The 23,859-nt window shown below is 49.6% G+C and overlaps 1 protein-coding gene across 4 annotated transcripts in view; it reads left to right on the top strand.

Annotated features, from left to right (window-relative positions):
• Toll-6 (Toll-like receptor 6) overlaps nt 1-23,859 on the top strand; it is a 77,525-nt gene that overhangs the window by 36,295 nt on the left and 17,371 nt on the right. Inside the window, exons 1-2 of one of the 4 annotated variants that reach the window (XM_076782166.1) lie at nt 437-5,002; nt 6,541-6,702. The exons of 1 other annotated variant lie outside the window; for it this stretch is intronic. In XM_076782166.1, coding sequence (XP_076638281.1) covers nt 1,333-4,986 — 3,654 coding nt within the window. In that variant the 5' untranslated portion in view covers nt 437-1,332 and the 3' untranslated portion in view covers nt 4,987-5,002; nt 6,541-6,702. Of the gene's footprint in view, nt 1-436; nt 5,003-6,540; nt 6,703-8,010; nt 8,886-23,859 lie in introns of those variants that run through there. 2 more of the 4 variants (XM_076782158.1, XR_013081070.1) reach the window with 2 other exon arrangements.

The following is a 23,859-nucleotide window of genomic DNA, read 5'->3' as shown; positions in this document are numbered from 1 at the left end:
CGATCTTACGGTTCTGCTCGGCTCGTCTTCTCGTAGGACCGGGGTGGTCGTCCGGGCAAGAATAAGATTTCATCGTGTAGTATGAGGGTGGCCGTCGATGTCGAGGTGTAAGGTGTCCTGCTCGGAACCGAGATTGTCGGGGAGAGCGTCACGCGAGTTCGGACTCGCAACTCTTTCGACCGCACAAACGGCGAGAAGATAGAGACAGGTTGCGTGCGGCGTCCCTTTCCGCGCATTACACTAGCGTAGGTCGTCGCGTGTAGAGAAACGCGGCGAGTTCGCGATGGGAGCGCGCGCGATTTCTACTTGGTTTGGATAAAAAGAGACGAGTCGATTCGAGGGAGCACAGTCCGTCTTCGTTTCACTATGGCGGTCCGACGTAGGCGCGTGCTCCCTGTAGTTGGGTGCCGGTACTTGGCGTGTGTTGGTGCTGCCGCCAGTGGTGGGGGAAGGAACGATTGGTGGACGCTGCGTCAAGTTAGATGCTGTGGAGATCTCAACCGTCAGTCGCGCGGTGGCCACCGTATCGAGTGTTACGGTTTCGGCTGTTGCGGTTTTTCGGTCGCTCCGAATTCTTCTTCTCTTTCTTACTCTTGAGAGAAGTTGCGTTCATTTATATCACCCGGACAAGGTAATAGGATTTTTGTGAACACGGATTGCAATTTCGAACAGTGTCGATTACGTTACGTACGTTGAACCGTGCGATGCCCACGCACCGTAACCGGACATCTCGCGGAAAACTTAGAAAGTCTGGAACTTTTGGCGGACCGTAAAGATCGCGTGTCGCGGCTTAGTTTTTCTCGTAGAACTATGGGCAACGTCTCGGAGTATGTTGACTCGATAGAGCGATAGAGCATTCGCGCGATGAGATCCCGAAACGACGCGTCTACCTAGGCGCAAATCTCGAGATTTGCTCCGTTTTTCGCGCACCGATAGTCGAGTTCCCAATTATAGCAGGTCGAGTGTCTCGCGAGGGATTCTCGGCGCGCGGTGAATGAACAACCTGCCGACCGAGTGAAGTGTTATTCTTCGAGTGGAAAATACTTGTAGGTACTCTGTGAAACGCGAGCAACGCTCTGTATATCCGTTCGAAAGAACACTCGATGGTAGTTGGAACGATCTTATCAAAGTATCGGAAAGAAGTTTCGTATCGATTCGCACGAGCCACACATGCCAGTCGGTCGAAGTAAATATTGGAGGGCGTATACGAGCGACGACAGCGTGCGTTAATAACGAACGCAGAGAGCGAGGCGACGAGGCGACGCGGCGACGTGTGATGACCAAGAGGAGACAGAGGAACGGAAACAAGGGAAGGCAACGAGTTCGGTAAAGATGCGTGGGCTCGTCGGTCCGGAGAGGCTCGGGAGATCGGTGTCGCTGTCGTTGGCCTACTGGTGGTGTCTTCTGTTGCCGGTATGCCACGTGCTCGCCGTGACCAGCGAGCTGCCCCCGAGACTCGATCTGCCCGAGCACTGCTCGTGGGATTCAAGGCAGGATGGCGCGGTCACTTGCGTCCACCGCTACTTGGACAACGGTTCCCTCAGGACCAACTTCTCCCAAGCGACCAGCGAGTACGTGACCGCCGTGAACGTCGTCTGCGAGGAGACCGAGGCGCTCGAGAACGGCGCTTTGAACGTTGAAGGGTTCGTTCAGCTGTGGAGGCTGCGCTCGTTGAGATTGACGGGATGCAAGTTGGTGCACTGGCCAGCCAAAGTTCTCAACGGGCTGCGCGATCTAAGGAACCTGACCGTTCGTAGCTTGAACGGACGGAAAAGCAAATACAGCCTGGAGTTGGAGATCGGCGCGTTCGACTCGGTGCCGCAGATCGAGAAGATCGACTTGTCTTGGAACAACATCTGGCAGATACCCGAACGTCTTTTCTGCCCGCTTACGAACTTGCTCGCTCTGAACATCTCGTGGAACATGCTCAAGGACATCGCGGATCTTGGATTTAGAGACATCGCGGAAAAGCATCCTAGACGTCAGCAGGAATCGACAGCCGCGCCTGTTTCCTGCGCCCTGGACGTCCAGTCGTTGGACGCCTCGAACAATCAAATCTCGGTGTTGCCCGCCTACGGATTGTCCTCGTTGAAGCGCCTCAGGGTGCTGAACTTGTCGAGCAACGCGATCTCCATGGTAGCGGACGACGCTCTGCACGGTCTGAGATCCCTGGAAACTTTCGATCTGTCCGGAAATAGGATCGTCGCGTTGCCGACGGAAATGTTCCGGGACGCGGCAAAGTCGTTGAAGGAATTACGATTGCAGAACAATTCCATCAGCGTGCTATCGCCCGGTTTGGTGGCCGACATGAATCAGCTAGTCGCTCTGGATCTATCGAGAAACGCGTTGACCAGCTCGTGGTTAAACTCGGCGACGTTCTCCGGACTGATCCGACTGGTTCTCCTGAACTTGTCCCACAATCGAGTCAGCAGACTGGATCCGGCCCTCTTCAAGGACCTTTACACCCTTCAGATACTAAACTTACAGTACAACGAGATAGAAACTATACCAGCGGACACGTTCGCGCCGATGAGTAACCTCCATACGCTAGATTTGGCGTACAATCGATTAACTTACCTGGACGCCTACTCGTTGAACGGGCTGTTTGCACTTTCTCTGCTCTCGCTCGATTCGAATCAGCTCGAAGGAATTCACCCGGATGCCTTTCGGAATTGTTCCAGTATGCAGGACCTGAATCTATCCGGGAACAGCCTGGACGGCATACCGGTTGCTCTTAAAGACATGAGAATGCTGCGTACGCTGGACCTCGGTGAAAATCAGATCAGAAGCTTGAACAGGCCCGGTTTCCGGGGTATGTCGAGCCTCTACGGATTACGCATGATCGGAAACGAGATCGCGAACGTCACCATGGAGGATTTCGCGGAATTGCCCGGGCTGCAGATACTGAACCTGGCGCGAAACAAGATCGAAACGGTCGAGGACGGTGTATTTTCCGCGAACCCGGCGTTGCAGGCCATCCGGTTGGACTCGAATTTGTTGCAGGACATGTCCGGCATATTTGCCAGCGCGCCCGGTCTACTCTGGCTGAACATGTCCGACAACATGATCGTTCAGTTCGATTACGGTTACCTGCCGGAGAAATTGCAGTGGATGGATCTGCATAAAAATCTTATTATGGATCTCGGCGTCGCGCCACAGGGCATGAGATTACAGACGCTCGACGTGTCGTTCAACCGGCTAACGAGGATACACTCGAGGTCGATACCGGATTCCATCGAGCTTCTGTTCGTCAACGATAATCTGATACAGACCGTGGACCCGCAAACCTTTTTCGACAAGAAGAATCTAACCAGGGTGGACCTTTACGCGAACCAGATCGTGCGGATGAACCTGTCCGCCTTTCAGTTGACCCAAGTGCCAGCTTACCGACAACTCCCGGAGTTTTACATCGGCGGTAATCCCTTCATATGCGACTGCACCACCGAATGGCTGCAAAGAATCAATTCGCTATTGTTGAGACAACACCCGAGGGTAATGGATCTCGAGTCTGTCTACTGCAGACTTCCGTACGATAGACACAAATCGTTCATACCGTTGCTCGAGGCGAAACCGTCTCAATTCCTCTGCACGTACAAGGCGCACTGCTTCGCGCTCTGTCATTGCTGCGACTTCGATGCCTGCGATTGCGAGATGACCTGCCCGACCAACTGTACTTGCTATCACGATCAATCCTGGTCGGCGAACGTGGTGGATTGCTCCAACTCCGGCTACAAAACGCTACCCGGCAGATTACCGATGGACGCCACCGAGGTTTACCTCGATGGAAACAATTTCGGCGAATTGAATTCTCATTCGTTTATCGGCCGGAAGAACCTGCAGATCCTGTACGCGAACGATAGCAACATAATCGCTATACGGAATCACACGTTCAGCGGGTTGAAGCGGCTGTTGGTCCTTCATTTGGAGAACAACAAAATAAGCGTGCTGAACGGCGTGGAACTGATGCCGTTGGAGAACCTGAAGGAGCTCTACTTGCAAAACAATCTGCTGACGTACATAGATAACGGGACGTTCCTTCCGCTGCGTCAGCTGGAGGTGTTGCGACTGGAGAACAATCGGCTTGGTACTTTCGCCGTTTGGCAGCTCAGCCAGAATCCGTATCTGGTGGACATCGGGCTGTCCAGCAACCCGTGGAGCTGCGAGTGCTCCTACTTGGACCGCGTGCGCGAGTGGATGTCCCGTAACCGGGCGAAGATCAGCGACTGGAGAACCGTCACCTGTTCCCTCGGTATGCCCATAACTCTTCCGGCGAACGGATCGGTCATAAATTGCGCGGCATTAACGGATACGACCTCGGCCATCGAAACTCGACCGCTCGAGGCTTATCTGCCGCTCTTGCTGGCCACCGCCGTGCTAATTTTTGCCACGGTGGCGCTGGTGTGTGGCGCTTTCAAGCATCGTCGTACGCTGAGGACATGGGCGGCCAGCAGATGCGGCCTCCGCGCATGCTACAAGACGGCCGCGTTCGAAGATCAAGAGAAACCGTTCGACGCCTACATCTCCTACTCGGCCGTCGACGAGGCGTTCGTCTCGACGATCCTGGTACCCGGTCTCGAGACCTCTTACCGATTGTGCTTGCACTATCGGGACCTGGGAGCCGGCAGCAACGTCGCCGACGCGGTCGCCGAAGCCGCCGATTCCTCCAGGCGCACCATCCTAGTATTGTCCAAGAACTTTCTGCACGGCGAGTGGGCCAGGTTCGAGTTTAAAGCGGCTCTCAGGGACGCTCTGAAAGGGAAGGGCCGCTCCGTGATCCTGCTCCTGGTAGGCGGTGTATGTCCACGAGATCTCGACGCCGATCTCAAAAAAAGAATCTCGTCGCACACCGTGCTGGTGTGGGGGGACAAGTTGTTTTGGCAAAAGCTGAGGTTCGCCATGCCGGACGTGTCCCCTGTTCCTGTTTTGGAGAGACCCCTGCCATTGCCGCCTCCGCCGCCGCCCCCGGCTCAGCATCAATGGACGTAGAACTGCCATTATTTAGGTAAGACCCATTATCGATTCATCCATCTTACCACTCGATTTTATTTACCTACGAACAATAGCGGGACCGGAAGTCCGACCGACGAAAATCCAAAAATGATTCCGTACCGGTCGCGAGGGTTTCTTTATTCCCTGCTACCAGCAAAGATACTGTCCGTTCGTACTTTGCAGATTACATCGATGATTTTAATCGCTACGGTTGCCTGATCTGCCTATATTTGCGATACGTAATTATCGTTACGTCCTACGCCTCTCTAACACGAAGGAAATCTCTCGTCCGCGGTTCGATTGAATTTATAGCCCCGCTTAAATGGTCCAATCCGTTCATAAAGCTGAAACTCGAACTGCACCTACCTCGACAACGGCAACGATCTAAAATTATATATCATTTCCGAATGACAAACTAACGAGACTACTGTAGCTGTGCCATTGAGCACGAGCCTCGACCTACAAGCCCGATTTAACGGCGGCACATTTCGCGCCATTGTGATCGAGCCATGAATGGGGTCATCTTCGGCAGGCGGGTTTGCAGGAACATATGGACCGGTCCGTGGTATACGAACACCATGGCGCGTTAAATTTGTCGTCGAGTTAAATTAGAAAATTCTATCGATCGATTCGCGACCCTTGTCCCTGACAATTTTCACCCACTTATCAATTATGTTACCTTTAGCGAACGACGCCCTCCCAGGAAGCGAAAGAATATAAGTAGTCGAGATTGCGTTGCCCTGACGTACCCAGGAACGATCATATTAAATTCTATCGATTATCGCGGACGTCTCCGTCGAAGACCTCGCGACGCATTTGCACGACGAGCTATCGACTGGCATCCAACGCGTCCTCGATCTTCGCGTCAGTAGCTCCTCCTAATACCCTTTAACGCCTACTCGAGGCGATCGGTTTCTCGATACAGGGACTCCTTTCGTAAACTCTTCCTTTAAACCACGACGTGAAAAAGTAGTTTAATAAATTTGTGCTGTAATATTCAACAGGAAACTAAAACGCCTGATTATACGTCACGCTATATAATTCGCTACATAATTATGATCTAACGCAAGCATTTTGAAGAATCGTCGTAAGTTCGAAGGCTCGTAGGGCAGTTGCCAGCGTGGCAGCGAGCGTGTTAACGAACAGAGAACGAGGTCGAATTTCAAACGATTCGTTTCCCGTAGCTCGTTCGATTTCTCTTCCATTATGCGACCTGTTAACGAGACCGGCTGTACGGCTCGACCGGCCACCAATCAGTCTCGTTTCATCCGGCGCGGAAAGAGTCGTCGTTCCCCGGATTAATTCTAAAACAATCCATCGATGCAACGCTGAACATCGTACCGTAAAGCGAAATATACCAACGAGCCGCACTTTGTCACGGCGCACGAGAAAATTAGGAAAGTCAATCGATCCGTCCGTCCCCCAGAACTCTGCAACAATGTCCCTTGGCCACCCCCGTTGGGCCGCTTTGACTCTGTCGTTCGTATCGGGTGACCATTCTCGACCACGAGAACTCGACGAGGCGCGTTAACTTTTCGCGACACGCTTCAGTTTCAGCTGTTCTCGGACGATGTGGTCGGTCGCCTCGTGGGAGAGATCCGAGGGACGAAAGGGACTGCGAGTGGACCCTTTTTATCCGGCAAACTAGCGCATTCACGCCCGTGCCGTGACGGCTTCCATTAGCGGCTGATCCGTTGATAAGCCTTGCCGATACGGGCCCACCTTCCATCCCCGAAATAACCCTCGATCCGCTCGTCTTACGGGATTACGCAAAAAATATATTAGTCGGACAATGCTCGAACGAGAATAGCTCGGTATTGTGTCTGGCGATTTTCACACCCCGACCAGAAAACAACCGCCGCCGAGTCGTCTTATCGAGTAGACGAACTACGATATAGAAAACTTTGGGTCGAGTTCGGGGGTTTGTCTAACAATTTGCAGGCATACTCTACGCATCGGATAATAATTAAAATGTTGAAAGAAACACGGGTTCTAAAAGCATCGCTTCGAGTCGGGCAGGGCCAACCTTCTTGGGCGGCGAGCCATAAAATATTTGGTCCGTTTTACGGCCACACGGCTAAAAGGCTGTCGAACGTACGGAATAGTCAAGATTTCTAAATAGAGGGAATAATAAAATCGCAACAATCGTACACGATACGTAACGGAAGAGTAATAAAGATATTGGTTTTTTTTTTAATTTTTAATCGTATAACAGTACGAACGATATTTTCGAAACTGGCGCAAAGGAATTTTATTAAAAACTATGCTCGGTCTTTTTACGTAAATAAATATTCGCGTTCGCGGTACCAGTTTATCGCATCTCCGAGAGAGAAGCAATGTTTTTGTACGTTCTTCGTTCGTACATTTGCTGGGAAGCAATTCGCTTCGAGTCAAAAGCGGTTGTACCTCGAAAACAAATGGTTTCAGGACCCACGTTTATTAGAACTTTTTCGTTGGTTTTGGGGGCGCGGAAACCGTTTAAAAATTACGTAACCTGAGTTCGGACTCGCTTTGTGTGTATTCGCCCGACAAACTCGCCGGTGAGAGAGAGGAACATGTTTAAATTCCTCTTATGCTCGTAAAAGTGGTCCGTGAAAATTCGCATACGCGCGGAAAGATCCTTATTTTCAGTATCTCGAGTGTTTAGAGAACGATCTAGCTCGCAAAGAGAGAAGGGGCGAGAGGAGAGAACCGAGGCCCGTGTCTTTTCCTCGGCAGCGAGAGGCGCTTTGTAAGATCAGCCCGAAAGGCAGACGGTAAAGGAGAAGCTAGGGTTTCGTCGGGTTGGCAGGGGAAAAAGGATCGCGGTCTTTTTACCGTGATTTATTGCACGCCATACGCCTAGCGGTGGGGTTTTGTTGTCAGTTTCGATTTCGGCTATGATGTACGAGTCGCGAAGGGGAGAAGAAATGGGTTTTCATCATCGATTGGTTCGACGGTGGAATACTTGGCATCGCGGTTTTAAATGTACCCGCGTAATTTAGTCCCATAATATTCCCTTGTATTTGTGTGTGTTTCCAGCGGCAGCAAAGGGACGGCGAGGGCACGAAACGTCCGCGGATAATGCGTAGCGAAAAATGATTTTTGCCGTCGATCAACCCGTCGAACCCCGAATACGTGTTCCGCCTCCTAATTACGCGAGCGCGGGCGTTCGCAAACTTTTGCTGGGAGAAAACGGCTAGCAATCCCGGCCGAAAGATAATCGAGCAGGAAAAGGAACCGAAAATAAAAGGGGGCTGCCTCGAGACGTCTGCCAAGGGAACAGGTAGAACCTGCGATCGCGTACCCATTCGCCGGCCTTTACGTTTGTACCTGACAACGGCTGGACCGAATCTGGAAGACAAATGGGATTACTATCGACCTTGGGTGCGTTTTTCCGGCCCGAAGGGACGTTAGGAGTTAAAGGAGGATTTGTGCCGGCGGTTTTCTCCGTTTTCGTGCACGCCCTTACCTCCACGGGGGGCGGTCGTTCCGGTGCAGCGTTCAGTAGACACGACGGTTTCTTCTTCGTCGAGCTATGAAAACTAGAAAGGGCACGGACAAGTTTCTCTTTTTAATTAATTCCGATCGAACGCCTCCGATCCTCCGTTGCGCTTTTATCGGGGCTCTATTTAATTGGCCGCATGTGTCGAAGAGCGTATTCTAGAATTAGATGAAAAGAAACCGTCGGCTCGTACGATTCTTACTCGTTAGAATTTTCCACGCGCATTACGCAAATTGCACGATAAACTTTACGATCCGTAGTACGAGCTGGACCGTACCGGGGCTTTAATTACACGCACACCGGAAAAATAGCATCATTACCTAAAATAACGCGGGGAGGTCTAGATACCGTCCGGATGTGTAAAAAAAAATTCTAACTGCGCGTACGAAACTGTGTTCTGCTGGAAAGACTAATAAAGAACGAACGAAAAATAATTTAAAAAACAAACAGAGTAGTTCCATTATTTTTTTACCACACCTCCGTTCGGAACAGTGGCTCGGACTTGAAGCGCTCGCTCGTAAATTTGCGCGACGAAGGGAGGATTCGATCGCGTATAAACCTTAAAAATATGCAACGAAAGGCGATCGGAGACAATAAAGTGACGCGTTCTCGCGCTCGGCGAGGAAACCACCGCGATATTCCCACAGCCATTCCGTGTCAGGGCGGATCGAGGACAGGAAAGACGGCTGGCTCCGCGTATCAGCGTATCGACAACCGTAGCGTTACATTTCGAGATTGGCGTATCAGTCGTCGTCACGTCTGGTGTTGCATTGTCCGCCGTCCCCGACGGAATGCACTTCCGCGGCGAATCCCGAGCGAACGGTGCCCTCTCATTGTCAGTTCGGTGTTTCACGAGGCCACGGGGCCGTTCTCCACCGTTCCGCGACCCTTTCCAAACGTTCTATCCTCTCGTCTCGTCGGTATTGTGCGCTTCTTTGCCGCGAATCCCTTCGAAAGCCGCTCTTTCACCAGGCATAAATGTAACTCGAGATACCGCGAACGAAACGAGTCGAACAAACCGCCCCCGGTGTTCCTCGTTCCTTTAAAACCTCTCCTCGGTGTCTCTTCCTCTCCCTGTCGCGGTCTCTCTCTTCGATCCGGTCGCGAAATCCTCTCCGAGCCGTCCTCGACGTTTTGATCGAGCGGAATTCGCGAAAGCAACACGCGACCAGGTATTCGCTTCCCTTTCGATGCTGAAAAGCTCTCCGGTGGCAGCGTCCTCCGCCGCGTTACGCCTGCGTCGCGAATCCCGTCGATCGAACCAATGGATGAATAACGAACGACGTTCTCGAGTGCGATTCCCTGGTGCTCTTTCGTTGTTAAACTCCAGGCTGACGGGGCCTCGGTGAATGGAAATCTGTGCCACGAGGTTATTGAAATTTCCGCGAAGGATTCGAAAACGTAAGTCTCATTTTATTCATTTATTAACGGAAGTTTCCAATGCGCCTCCTCCGCTCCGTCGATGACCAAACAATGTTTCCGAACAAGCAGTTTGCAAGACTATTTAAATCGTGACAGTTTCGACCGATATAACCGAATGATTTATTGCCTGTGTTGGTAATATTAATGACCTGTTAGACGAACGATTATCGTAGGTTATGTACTTGGAAATCACAGACGTTATCGATGATAGAGAGTTACGCGTTATCGAGCATACAAGGATATACAGGGTATTCGGCCACCCTATATAATTATCTGGCAATTTCGACACACCCGCGTCGCGGTACGCCACGATATTTAAATATTAAAGTTAAATAGAATCGCGAATAAAAATAGCAGAAATCTTCGGTAAAATACTAACTCGCTGTGCATTACAGCAACCGTTACGTTTTGAAATTGTACTAATCTTATCGGACGCGCAGCTATGCCCGCAAAGCACCTGCATCCGCGCGCAATATTTGAACAACGAGAATTTTTATGGCGCTTTTAGCTCCGTGACTGCTCGCGCGACTCTCTGCGAGGTTTTTTTTTCGAGTTCCTCGTGCAAGAGCACGACCGGCTGCCTCTTCGGTGAAGTCGTTAACAGACTTATCTCGTTGGCGTGTTTGGTTAATTTGGAAAGCGTCTCCTCGCTTTAGCGCTCGACGATTCCTGTCGTACCGCCCGCGCCGGCTAACTTCGTCATCGGAGAGCTTCTTGCGTCTTACTTAAGAGCTACTTCCACTTTTAATACGCGCTTCGTGCCTCCTATCTTATCGAACTTCTTTCGCCCCTCTCCGCTACCTTTTTTTTTATTAGTTTCAGCTTCTATTCCTCTTGCGTCTTTGAGAAAGAACCCCCCGTGCTTTGAACCGCCTCGGAACGAGGTTAACGGAGACGAGCGTCGCCTACTTTGCGAAACTTTCGCACGATTCCCGCCTTTTTCATCGTCTCGCCAGGGCTCTTTCAATTTATAGCCTTTTTGTTACCTCGTTCGCGAGGAAATTCATTGATATCTGCCCGAAAACATCGCGATCCAACGACACGTACGATGGTTGACTTCTCTAGAAGTCGTTAAATTCTACTACGCGATAACGGAGGTGTGCGACGACGTCTCTTTTCCTATTTTTTCATTCGCGTTGTTGCGAATAAGCCACATAAAATAGAGTTTATAACTCTCCTGGTCTAAAAACTATCGAGTCTGGCAAGAAACCGGGCAACCGTCCTTGTTCGGATTATCCTGCTACACGAAATGGACGTCTTGGCGATTATTCGTAATAAAGATATTTCAAGATCATTCGCCTAATAGACGCGGATACTTGGAGGCAGTCCAAAATTTAATGCCTAGGTATTCGACGATATTGTTTTCGACGAGTTATCGCCATCGTATAAAACTTTAATAGCCAGCGAACAACACGGATCGTATTTGAACGATTCACTCTAATAGACTTCCTAATTTAAACGTTTTCGAGTGGATATCGTACATACGAAATTTCGTAAAAATTTCGATCATACGAATCGTCCTACTCCTTTATAGAAACCTCGAGTGCTCGTTTTGCACTTCTTCCAGCTGTCTAGTTTTATAACTGACAGAATTCAAATCGTAAGATTTAACGATTTCTATTCTCAAAAGGTTATATGCTGCGCTCAAGAGTTCCACAGAAATTTTATTCCAGTCCACCAGTTTTTCACTTATTTATTAATGATCAAGAGATTTTTTTGGAAGAAAGATTTTTCGTCGCTCGCCCCCTCGGTATTTCTACAGCTGCTCTCTCGCTTCCTGTTACCGAAAATTCTTCCTTCCGCTCGTTTGAATCATTAGCTGCGTTACGGGAATTACGATGTTCGTTTCTACGTAGGAAATATATTATATTCGAGCGTGGCCTTTTTTTCGGAGGGAAATTTTTCACGGTACCGTCCGTTGTATTTTTATCATGGCCGGTATATGCGGCAGTGCGTATACAAGTTCCGTAAAATATGGTTACGTTGATTACTTTTTTCCCCTTTCCAGCGTCGTTCCACGCTAACCGTTCCACGGATCCCCAATTTACCGCGCTTTTCCCCTCGCGCGTTGTTCGGTTAATGCAAAGGATCGAATATGACTCACCGGAAGGGACGAGAATTTTCGTGGATTCATGGTCGTGTATAAATCGATAACGCGTCCCGCGTTAAAACGTCTGGCTCGCGCAGCTATCGGTGATTTCGCGTCCCTCGAAAGCCCCTGAACTTTCAAGAAAATTGCCCGCTCGAGTTCGCCCCGATCGCTTTCGGATGTTGAGAAACGGGACGTGGTTTATTTAAGCCGGCGACAGGATGGCAAAGTGTGGAAGAACACGCAACTCGGTTGAAAGAGCTGACGGGGTTACCGGAAGTAACGGAGTGACCTTAGCGCTGCCACCGCTACCGGCGCGGCGCAAACTTTCAGATATTATGAGTGTAAACTCGACGCGGTCTATCGTCGAGCCCCCAGCCGGATACACGCGTCGTTTTGTTCGCGAAACGAAAACATTCGCGCGGATCGACCGCGTCCTCCGTCGCCGGAATAATTTTCCGCGGTTCTGCGTTTCGAATTAAGCGCGTCTGGTTGCACTTTCGCCGATACGAAAACAAACCTAGCATCCTGGTATCCACGCCCTTCCCGACCAGTTGAGACGGCTTTTCCACGACGAACGTTATTACGATTCTCAGGGTCGTTCGTCGGCCGACAAATTCGCCGGGAATCCTAAATGTAATTTCCATTTAAATTCGTGTCGAGCTAGGTAAGAAGAACCGCGCGGCGTTAATAAAACGCGGATCGGCCGGTTGGGATTCGAAGCGCTCCTCGGAGGATGCGAGGGCCAACTTTACCTTTCGAACGGTTTAAAATCTTTTTTATACAACTCGTTATATTTAGAATAAATTTCCCCCCCGGTGGGCGACGCGTCGAAAGGACAGACTAGCGGGACAATTAGGGGAAACGATAAGTCCGCGAGAACCCTCGGTTGCAATCGGAACGCGACGCCGTCGCTAACAGCTGCGACAGCGTGGAGAATTCGGAAACGCAATCAATTTATCAGGCAGAAACGCGAACGTGACCGGACTTAAGCATACGGCCGATGTAACTACGCCGAGCTAGGAAACTGGATCCATGACCGCTCGTAGCGGCGAGAGATTATGCGTTCGCCGTGTTACCCGGAATATTTTCCGCGGCGACACAAAGCCAACAACGATCCGGGTCTCGAAAGGGGCGACGGGGAACGACCACCGGCTGATATCGTTGAAAGGAGAGGAACCAAGCCAATTATGCGCGGTACCAGCGCCGAATTTGTTACGGTGTTACGTTGTAACTGATCGTGCGACAATGAAGGGACCCGTACCATGAATGCGTTCAATGAGAAGAGAAATTTTCGAACCGACGACGACGCGGTACCTGGTCCCCGTGACTGGCCGGCGGGGCTTTTGTACGGGCCAGGGTTTTTCGGGTTTCACCGGGAATTCTCTTTCTCTGTTAGCGCTCGATGATTTTGCAGTTCGGCCAGGGAATCCGACGCGTCGCGCCGCCCTTGCCGTTAATTACTTTCTCCTTTTTCACTGACGCTGCTCGCAGATTTTTCCTTTGTGGCTGATTAATGGATACGGTAAATGCTCGTCCGCAACCGGCGCCCGCGAGACTGACAGGACGCCGGGGGAATATTCCAAGGGGCGAACGGCAGATAATGTTACGCCGTGAAAATTCGCGACTGCTCGTTTTTCGGATAAAAAAAAAAACACTCAACGTTCGGCCTCGAGTTCAAACGGAAATGGGACGATCGATATCGTTTGGCGGAAACTTTGGAAAATTCCAGGCTGTATCGTGCGACTTATTCTCGAGGGTGTTTTACGTTTGAACGTTCTGAAACGAGAGACGAGGGTCGTCACAAACTGGGAGCAGAAGGGCACGAAATTATGCGTGGGACACTATCCTCGATTACTTTTGTACAAGTAAACTCGTTGAATTCGTGAAAGACTGTATGCTCGCGGCCAGTTGTCGAAAACAGCGATTCCAGGTGGATAGAGCGAAATATCCGAAGCAAAATTTATCGGATCCAACCGACGTATCGTTGCTTGGTGCGTTCGTGTCCTTACATATCTAAAGATTACAACGAGGCACTCGGTGCGTCTCTTGTTCAAGACGCGATCGTGGAAAACCGTGCTCGTACCTGTGCAAGATTTTCAGCGGAAAGCTCAGGGAATCGGGTATCGACACGGTCCCGACAGCGTAGTCCTGAATTATTTACGAGCTTTCGCGAAGCCCGGCCATTTAATTCATACGAAAGGAACGATAATATCCGAGCTCGAGAGGGGGTGGGGGCGAAGGAACGAGGAGAACGCATCGACGGGGACCCCGGTATTGTTACGCTCGGCGACGAGTTTTGAAAAGGACAATTTTTCCAGGCGCTTTGCGATTCGTCGGATCTAGGACGGAAGACGAAAGCCACGAAGCATCGCTGCGGCCGGGATCCCTTTCAAACAAACTTTTCGGAATTCAGACGGACGAGGCGAACGAATCGAGAAGACCGCGCTCCACCCTCCGGGGCCCTCGTGTTCCGACGCAGCTTCCTCCTTAATGTTCCCTTGTTATTTCAATTGCCGGCACTCTACCTGTCATCGAAGTGTCAGTCCGGCCGGGTCCTTTGAAAAGAGCAAAACGCCAAGGCAGAATTCCCTGCCTCAGGTCCATTCGGAGCCAGATAACCGTGAGAGGGATCGAGCGTTGTCTGCCGAGGGGCAAGAGGTTGTCGCGTCTCTGTGACCTGGCAGTTCTCCGCCCGCTTTCTCCCTTTCTTCCTTTCTGCTCGGGAATCCGCAGAACGAGCCGCCCAGGCCTATCATAACATCTTCGTTTTCGCGGCAACAATGACGCCGTAACGAGACCGCGACGAGGAAAAACCTCTCAAATTTAGTAAATCGCTAAATTTACGGTCAACTATTACAACGATGCGCGGCGAATGTTCGTCGGTTTGTACAATTACTTTGACGTATCGTCGACGTTTCGGCCAACTACCGCATTAGCGAAGCGTTAACGTTATTCGGAGCTAATTGATATTCGAAGCTTCTATCGGTCGCGCGTCTGGACAATAGGGTACTCGCTCGGAACGTTGGATAATTTGTGGGTTTGCGTAATCGAATAAAGACGGGGAAGAAGTTGGAGCTGAATTGGGAGGGCAGCCGATAGGAATTAGCGGTGTAAAAAAGGCGTGACGCCGGCGAATGGATTAGGTTTCGAGAGCACGGAAAACGAGAAACGACACGCCAAAGGCAAAGGTGAAAAATCGGAACGCGATGCTCACACCCGTTGAAACCGGCGACCGTCATTAGAGACTCGCCGACCGTGCACGAAATTACGCGCGGATCCCCGTATGATCCTCGCTTTATTAAATCTACCGTGTAATTTTCATTCCGTTCGTTCCGGATCCCGAGCCACGCGTGCGTGTCTTTGTTCCATTAGGCAGGAATTTTCTTTTTCGTTCCTCTAATAATCACCTTCTGACGTCTAGCGTTTTCGACTAGTTGCTGACCCTCCAAGATTAATCGTCGTTCTTCCGCGCTCGACCGCCGCGAAACATGGAAACAAAAGTCTGTTCCCGTGCGTTAAATTATTCGAGGAATCATTTGTAATTGTAATTACTCCGATATCGCTTGTTTCGAAGAGCGAAGGTGTGTCTTGTTGTTAAAATCTTTTTGAACGAACACGTGTCGCTAATAAGAGAACGTTCGTTTGGAATATGTAAACGCACCTCGAGAAACACGTCCGACGATGCTGGACAGGACATTAACACGCTGGTATAATTCAACGGGGAACCTTGGGAACCTCGCGTCAAACGCCAGGAAAGATCGATGATTTACGGCTGTGATTCGTCGCGCCTCGGCGTTAATTGTTTCTACGGGACGCTACGGTCGATCCTCTGGGCGAGTCGTTAAACGGGTCTTCTATTTTCGGACACATTGTGCACGGAAATCGCCGCACGAGTCCTGTGTTTAGCGTTTACCGTGGGTTTCGTTGGCATTCGAGCGCGATTAATTACGCGAGCGGGGCTCGTGTGTGTGAAAAATAGCTCCTCGCGTACGAGGCACGAGGGTAGGAAGGCGAGAAGCGTTTCCTTTTGCGCGCCAGCCCCGGCCAGACGCGGTGAAAATATCGGGCGCGAGCCATTCAAATCGATTATTTCCCGCTTTGATAGTTCCGACACGTCCCCGAGAGGGAATTTCCAAGTACAAATTTAAAAAGGCTTCGTTGGCTCGCGCCGCTGCTTTTGCAGCCGCCGGCGTAAAGGCGGGAGGAACTTTCGATTGATTTTTCAAGCTGAATTCACAAGCGCTCGTAATCCGAAGTTGCCCGGTTCCATCTCTCCCTTTCTTTCTGTCTCCCGAGGGTCGAGAGGGGCGAAAGGAAAGAGGGCCAACTGCGAAATGAAACGAGATTCCCGTGGCGCGGCTGGCTGCTACGGCGCGGCGTCTCGGCCCAGAACTATTCTCCGTTTACGCGAATTCTCAATGAACGAAACGGAGAGAAGCTATTCCACTAGCAACATTTTAATTAATAAGCGGAAATACGCTCCCAGCGGCACGCGTGTCTCCGTCGGACTCTATTTTATTCGATACGGCGAATAGACATTTGTCCACAAGTCCAAAAATTGAACTTGGATTTGGAAAATCTCGATTTTGCTATCTTCTATAAAGCCATCTTGCCTTCAAAGCACACAGATTTGCGTGTTTGTCGTTGGAACGCAAAAGATACTCGAAGCTTACCCTTATTAATTTATTTAATTTGAATTATTCGTCGAATTGCTATTTGAATCATCGTGGCGGCGCGTCGTTGGAGAATTTCGATTACAAATCTACGTAAATATTTACCGGATCGTGTAAATAAAACCCTCGTTGGCACGAAATTATCGGAGTTATTCGTTGCTGATATCGATTCGGTCGAGGAAGTAGTGGGAACAAAATTAAAAGCATTCGAGGGTTCCGAGTGTAAGTCGCATACAATGCACGCGAAATTTAAAATAAACGAATGAAATTGATGCGCGTGCAAATAGAATCGTATCTTTATTTAACGCGTGACGTTTACGTAACTAACATTTTATTACGAATAAGTTAAACAAATTTCCAACCAGCCGAGATCGATGCATTTTCGGGACGATTAATAGCGGTATCGCGATTATGATTTGCCACAAAGAAAATCGTGGGTGCCAGCTGCACGCAACAAGTAAATGTTAACGTTAACGCGAGGAACAAAAGGGACGGGGAGAGAGAGAGCCTGGCTCTGCTCGAATTTCCTGCGGGACTCGGGGACGTTTTTCGTTCCATGGAAGGACACTGTGCTCGCGAAATTACTTTTCTTTGTCTCGTAACGTCGCGATACTAGCCGTGTCTAAAGGCAACAAGGAAAAATCGCCATTGTTCCGGGCACTGAACGCTCCGTCGAGAGCACGAAAGAGAGATCGCATTACGCGATAGTTTACTTAACGTAATCATCGAAGAGGCTTCGCAAGACGCGTTAACACGTCGGATTAACCAAACTTCCTAGCTCCGATCAAAGACGCGAAAGCGACATTTTTAACATTGTCCGTCGATTTAAACTTTGATCTTTGTCAGAGTAACGCGGAGTACAAGATACGTTCGGTTTGTTAATTTATCCTAAGATAATTTGACGGACAAGCGTGTTGTTTGTTGGCGATGATCGAGTTTATTTATATTTCGATCAAGTTGGATTTAAAAGTTTATTATAAAAAGCCGATTATCGTCGCGATAACGTTGGAAAATAAACGTTTTCCCGGCGTGTTTTTGTCCGGAGGAGTTGAGCGAGTTCGCGGACGTTCGCAGGCGCGGAAAAAGGGAACGGTTCTTCGCCGCGTTCGAGTTACGTTTTTGTCGATGCTCCGGGAAATTAACTCTTGACCCGGCGGCAGGAATTTTATGAAAGCTATAAATCTTGGTTGGAGTTTATGTATTTACTCGTGACTACGCGCTAATGGAGATACGTTTTTATTTTGTCTCCAACGTCGTTGGTCGTCGTGAATCATCCCTGTACGGGTTGCTCGTCACTTCCGCGCGAGTTGCCCGCAGTTTGCGTATTTACTCGAGCATCGATTAAAACGTATCGCGGTAATTTCACGACCGATAACAGAAATACGGTTTTACGGCCAGGCGAGGTCGGTTTATGTCATTTTTAATTCCGTCGTGGTGTTGACACGCCGTAATCGCTGGTTGCGGTTGCATTCTTCGCCGCGTCGTCGAAAGATTTGCATTTTTCGTAAACGTCGTCGGAAATTCGCTGCGACGATTACGCCAAATTGCGTCGCGGTTGTGCTGAAAATTGAATACCGTCGAGAACGCTCTACACACCAGCGGAAGGCTGTAATAAACCTTTCGAACGTACCATTTTACGCAAATTACTCGGGAAACGTTACAATGTGCTTTGAAATATCGCGTATTAACGTTTTGCCATGTTCGATTTCTGTTGGACAAATTTGCCGAATTTGATCCAAATAACAAGCCGTGCCTAGAGTATTTTCGAGGTAAAAGCGACATGTTATTTAGTCGTACAACGGTATTACGCAAGATATCATCCCTTTGGCGATATTATGCCGGAAGCAGTGCACTCTTTGGTTCCAAAACGGAGCATCGATCCGTTGGCGAAACGTATTCGTCGGTCTCGAAAAAGACTTCCACCGCGGTGGTCGGGGTAAACATTCGCTCGGTGGCTTGGTATTCGCAAATACGATTTTTCCGTAGTGGCAAAAATATCGATGGACATCACCGGACAGCGGGAATTCGGATGCTTACGCATCGCGAAAAGTTCCGTGCCCGCGGGCTGGACGCGTTCCCTTCATGCTGAAAAGAGGTCGTCGCGGCGCCAATATTTTTCGCTCGCGATCGCACAAAAAGCTGGTTTGCGTTGTTCAGGGAGGGACAGCCGTGTCCCTGCGTAGCGTCGCGCGGAACGCACGCGGAGAGAATCCGAGGGAGGCAGATGCTCACTCTACAGCCTCACGCCCCGACACAATGGGTCCGGAACGCACGACGAAAATAATGCTGGTCGGCTGTAAACCTATGAACCGATTCAATACGGTCCCACCTTTCCTCTCCCTGTGCTCCTTCGGGGAGCGAACGGCGGACGCATCTTCTTTGTCGTGGCACTTTTACCTCCATTTATCTCGGCTCGCGCCCCTCCTTCCCCCCCCCCCCCGTTCACGGCGTATCAGTGTCCATCTTCCTTTATCCGTGCATCTATCTCCCCTATTCTTCGTCGTGTATCTCCGCAGCATCTTATTGTGCCCTTTTCTCGGAATTCTTTTCTCTCGTGGGCTCCGCGTTTAGCGCAACCTACCCTCTCGACGGTGATTTTGCTCGTAAGTGGAACGCGAGCCTGTGGAACGCTCGAAAGAACGACGGTAACCGCCGTCGTCTACTGGCTCGGTCGTACGTCTCGGTCGTTCCTCGATACGGTTTTATTAGATGGCAGGAATGCTCGTCGGTCTTCCGTTTCCCTCGTCGCGTCGGTCCGGGAACGCGCGTGAAATGGAAAACGCATCCTCGTGTTCGTCTCGTCCCGAAGGGGCGGAACGTAGAGCACGCACGGCCATTGTGCTAATCCAGAGTTACGTCTGGAGGTGCAATTGTGTCAAGTTTACGGTTGAGCGCGATCCCATTCGGACAACGTCGGTGTGTCCGCAAGACGAACAAGGGAGCCGAAACGCCAACAGGCGGACGACGGTGCAGTTGCTTTCCTGTCAAAGGACGTATTACGGGGAACTAGTTTTCTATGGGTTCTCCGTGGACCCACGGATCCATCCCTTAGCTAAGGTCGGGCTAGCAAGATGATTCCATTATAAGTTCCGGCGAGTCGTTGTCCCTCTCTCTCTCTCTCCCTGTCGGCGCGTCTCCTTTCCTCCGTCTATCCTCGCGTACCTAATCCTTATCTCCGGTTTCCTGTCAACTCCGATCCTCCGGTTACTCCGCGAGCTTTTACAAATCGCTCGACGCCCCGCTACTTATTCCATCGACGGAATCACTCGACGTTTCCCATAGTCCCGTCCTTTTCTTTCGCTTCCGCCGCTTCCGGGTGACGCATCGGGAACCGGAGCGGACCCTCGAAAACGCGTCAGCCACGGCTCCAAGATTTACTCGGGTTCGAGAAACATCAACGCGCTCGCATCCGTATGGGTTTCGTTATGGGAAGGTATCTTTCTATTCGACAGAACGGTTGGAAACAGTGAACGCGTCGAGACTTGGCGACGACAGGAATTGAATTTTGAACTTTGCCTTGAAACGGTGAGACGGCCCGCAGTTCTCTAGTTAAAAGCGTCCTATCTTAATCGAACGGGTGAGAAAGAGGAGGTTGGGAACGGCAAGGCGTTAAAACGAGGGGCTGAACCACGATGAAAGTTTGTGGACGTTTATGGGTTCGGGTCGAGCCGTAACCCGCGAGGAGGGGACGATACGATGAGTAATGACCGCGGCTTAATCATTTTACGCAACTACCGATTATCTGACTCCGGAGATAACAGATATATATTCTTGACGTATCGTTGTCCAAGATTGATGAATCCACCGCAAAGAAAGAAATCAATTAAATCCTTTCTATCGGTCGGTCTGGTCCCCCTCTCGGATGAATCATATCTCTCCGATATAAAAGCGTCCACTCGAGGTGATTTATCTTCCTTCCGGATATCTCCTTAATATTTCCGACGATTACGAGACAACCGGCCATTCGAGTTCCTCCGGAGACATCCGCGTGAGCGAACGGGAATAAAAACGTTTCAGTTTGGAAACTCACCAGAATCCCTGTGTGTACGTTTCACCGGGCGGTTTCCCCGCAAGGGAAACACCATGAATTTTAACGAACGAACGCAAGGCGGATGATAATATCGGGGGGTGGGTGGGCGGGCGACCCGTGTCAGCGGCGAACGTGCAACATCCTCTGGCGTGAACTCGCGGCGCGGCTCGGAGGCGGCGGAATTTCGGAACGAAATTACGGGTGATTTAAAAGCGGCGCCGCGCGGTAATGCATCTCGTCGGGATATCCGGTCTGGTTGCACGTACGCGCGCGTGTACACGCGTATATAGATTCTCGCGGTTATAGATCGACTCGGTAGATTCGACCAACAAATATTCGAGTATCTCTTTTCCACGGAGGAAACGCGCCCAGGGGTCCAGACGAAACGTGACCGAGATAATGAAGCGATCTTCTCCTATTCCGGCCGCGGTCCGAGCCCGTTTCGCCAGCCTCGAAATCTTGAGAACCCGGAGGAGAAACTTTTTCCAGGTTACTCCGTGGATGGAAGAAGTCGCGGCGGTAGCGTTTCCACCGGTTCGAGTATATCTTCTTTCCTACGATGGAACGTATCTTACACGCGCGGAGAAAGAGTCGCGATGGCGGCCCGGCGCCTGTGTGTGCGTCGCCCCGAGAAAGAAATATTTATTAGACGACCCGCGCATTGAATTCTTAGGAGGCTGCTTTCGCCCTCCGTCGACGGGAAGAGGCGGGGTTAACCAACCGTGAACGATAGTGGATTTTTACGATTATTTATCGTTATTACCGGATACGCGAGCTGCTCCTTCGTCGGACGACCTAGCCTCGCCCTCCGTTGGTCTGCTGGAATTCCCGATCGTAAAACCGTAACTGTGAAATCGAGGTTGCCGTGACTTGTAAGTCATCCGTTGCTCGATAGGCGCGCGTGTCTTTGCGTTTTTCCGCTCGATCGTTCGATCGCTCGATCCTGCCCTTTCTCAGTCATCTATCTCAACGTTGAGGAACGATCGTTGAAAAGCCACGCCATACGACGGAAAGAACGCTCGATTCCGTCCTCGAAGGTTACAGTTTCAATAGCTTTTTGTGTTTAGCTCGAGAAACGAGCGTGCGCGGAACGTATCTTGAATCGGAAATTACCGGTTCGATAACGGTAATAAAATATACTCGTACGGAGGAAAGAAATTGAACGATTCGAGGGTGGATCGGTCGATTAAACTATTCAAATCGCCTGTAAGTGTCACGCTGAACCGCGATATTTATAAACGAGAGAGACCAAACGGTTTGAAAATAAATTTCCGCGACGCGCGTCACTTACGGGCGCTATACTTTGTTGTTCGAGTCGCGTGTTCAGAGCGGCTTTCATATTTCGACTGGAAGGGGCTGAGAATAGACAGGAAAGAGTAACGGGTGGGAATTTCCCGTTCGAAACTTGCTAATGGACTCGTAAGGCTACTTAGTAGATTGGTGGCTTAGACGCGAGAACGTTAGTCGTTAGGGCAGATTTGTTCGAAGAAATCGATGGCTCGATGGGAAACGCGTAGAAATACCTCGCGATACGTAAGGAACTTTGCCTAACGACGCGCGAACGACAAGTAGAAACGCGATACAGTATTTAATAAGCAAACATGTGAGTAAAGCGATTCGTGAACTGTGGTTAAAAGCTGTCCGTTGCCTCGTATACATTTTGCTTAACGGAAGATAACGTTTCTCCAAAAACATTCGATTAATTCGAATTTGTCCTAAATTATAAACGTTCAGGTATATCGTACTTGTTTCTAAATTATGGTGACTTTTGATTTGATAGCCTCTCTTTGGTGAAAGTAATATGAATAATTTTCAACGTGCCTTTATCGGAATAATGGATCGCGAAAACGTTTATAAACCGTCGATAATATTGTGTTAGAAATACAATCGGTCGATTGCAAATATGTATCCGAATGAATTTCCCGTTGAAAATTACCGAAACGATAATACGCGGAAAGTACTTGACTTCAATTCCATCTCGGTTACTAAATATAATCCGGACAGCGTGCGTTCGCATAGCATTGCTTTCCTCTGTTGTGGTTTACATTTAATCGTTAAATCCGAATATAATTTCGCTGGAAACTGTTACTTATGTAATGGTTCGTTACGATTACACGGTACGTTCTTGACAGCAAAACGTCGACAACCTGTTTACGGTTAGCCGACCTACCGCTCAACGATCTACGGTACCTTGCCGTAATATTCGGATGCAATTACTTCCGATCCCAAATTTATCTATTTGGATATATATGCAAATTATTTAGGTATTGGTTTTTTACACGAATCGGAATTTTAAATATCAACCGTGTTTCGTGCAGCCATTAAAGTTCTCTGATTTTAATTTCCTGTTACGTTTCCACCAAACAATACGTCTCTCATCGGAGCAGAAAACATTGTAAAATTTTTGCTTTCATCGGAGAAAATCGCATTGTTCCTCCTTCATTGTTCTTTGAAATAAACTTTTTGCAAGAAGAACAATCTGTTTCTTCTATTTGCTTTGTTCGGTCACGGTTTTGTCCGAGCAATATATCCTTTATATCCACATCCCTTGAGCGCTCAACGAGTCGTTCGTGGATCCACGGTCACAAAAAAATTGTACTTTGTGGCACGGCATCTAATGACAAATTTTTATCATCGTTTTTTTAATATCCTCAACATCGAGTGCAAGCTAACGTTCCTTTTAAGTCTTATAAAGTCATTTTCGTCCTCCACGGACGTTAATGGAACAGCCCCTGGAATTACCAGACCGAGAAATTTCTGTCATTTATACGAAATAGAAGATAACCAAGCGAGTATTTAAATAATTTACTCGGATATAAACCAACGGACGTAAAAGTACCATGTAAATGTATCATTTTATTCCAGTATGGTAACAACGTTTACTCGCAATTAAGAGTCACCCTGTGTAACGAACAACGCGTAATAATGATAATTTGCAAATGACGCGGGGACCCATAATTCGGAGCGAAAAAGGAAAAGGGGTCAGGCTGTAAACGCGAGGCGAACGAATTTCAAGGGAACGCGATGCATCGCTGTGTGAACTGCAGCGGTGCAGCGCTGCATTTATCTGGCTAACCGCCGCGCGGCTGTCGCTCGGAATTGCGATTCGTGTCCCATTGTACTTAAATAGTTCGAAATGTCGCCGGTCGATTTAATTTCGGGATACTCC

The sequence above is a fragment of the Colletes latitarsis genome, chromosome 2 (genome assembly GCF_051014445.1).
Source record: "Colletes latitarsis isolate SP2378_abdomen chromosome 2, iyColLati1, whole genome shotgun sequence".
In the NCBI taxonomy this organism is placed as follows: Eukaryota; Metazoa; Arthropoda; class Insecta; order Hymenoptera; family Colletidae; genus Colletes; species Colletes latitarsis.
Note: the sequence above shows the minus strand (reverse complement) of the source record. Positions and strands in the feature narration are given on the sequence as shown.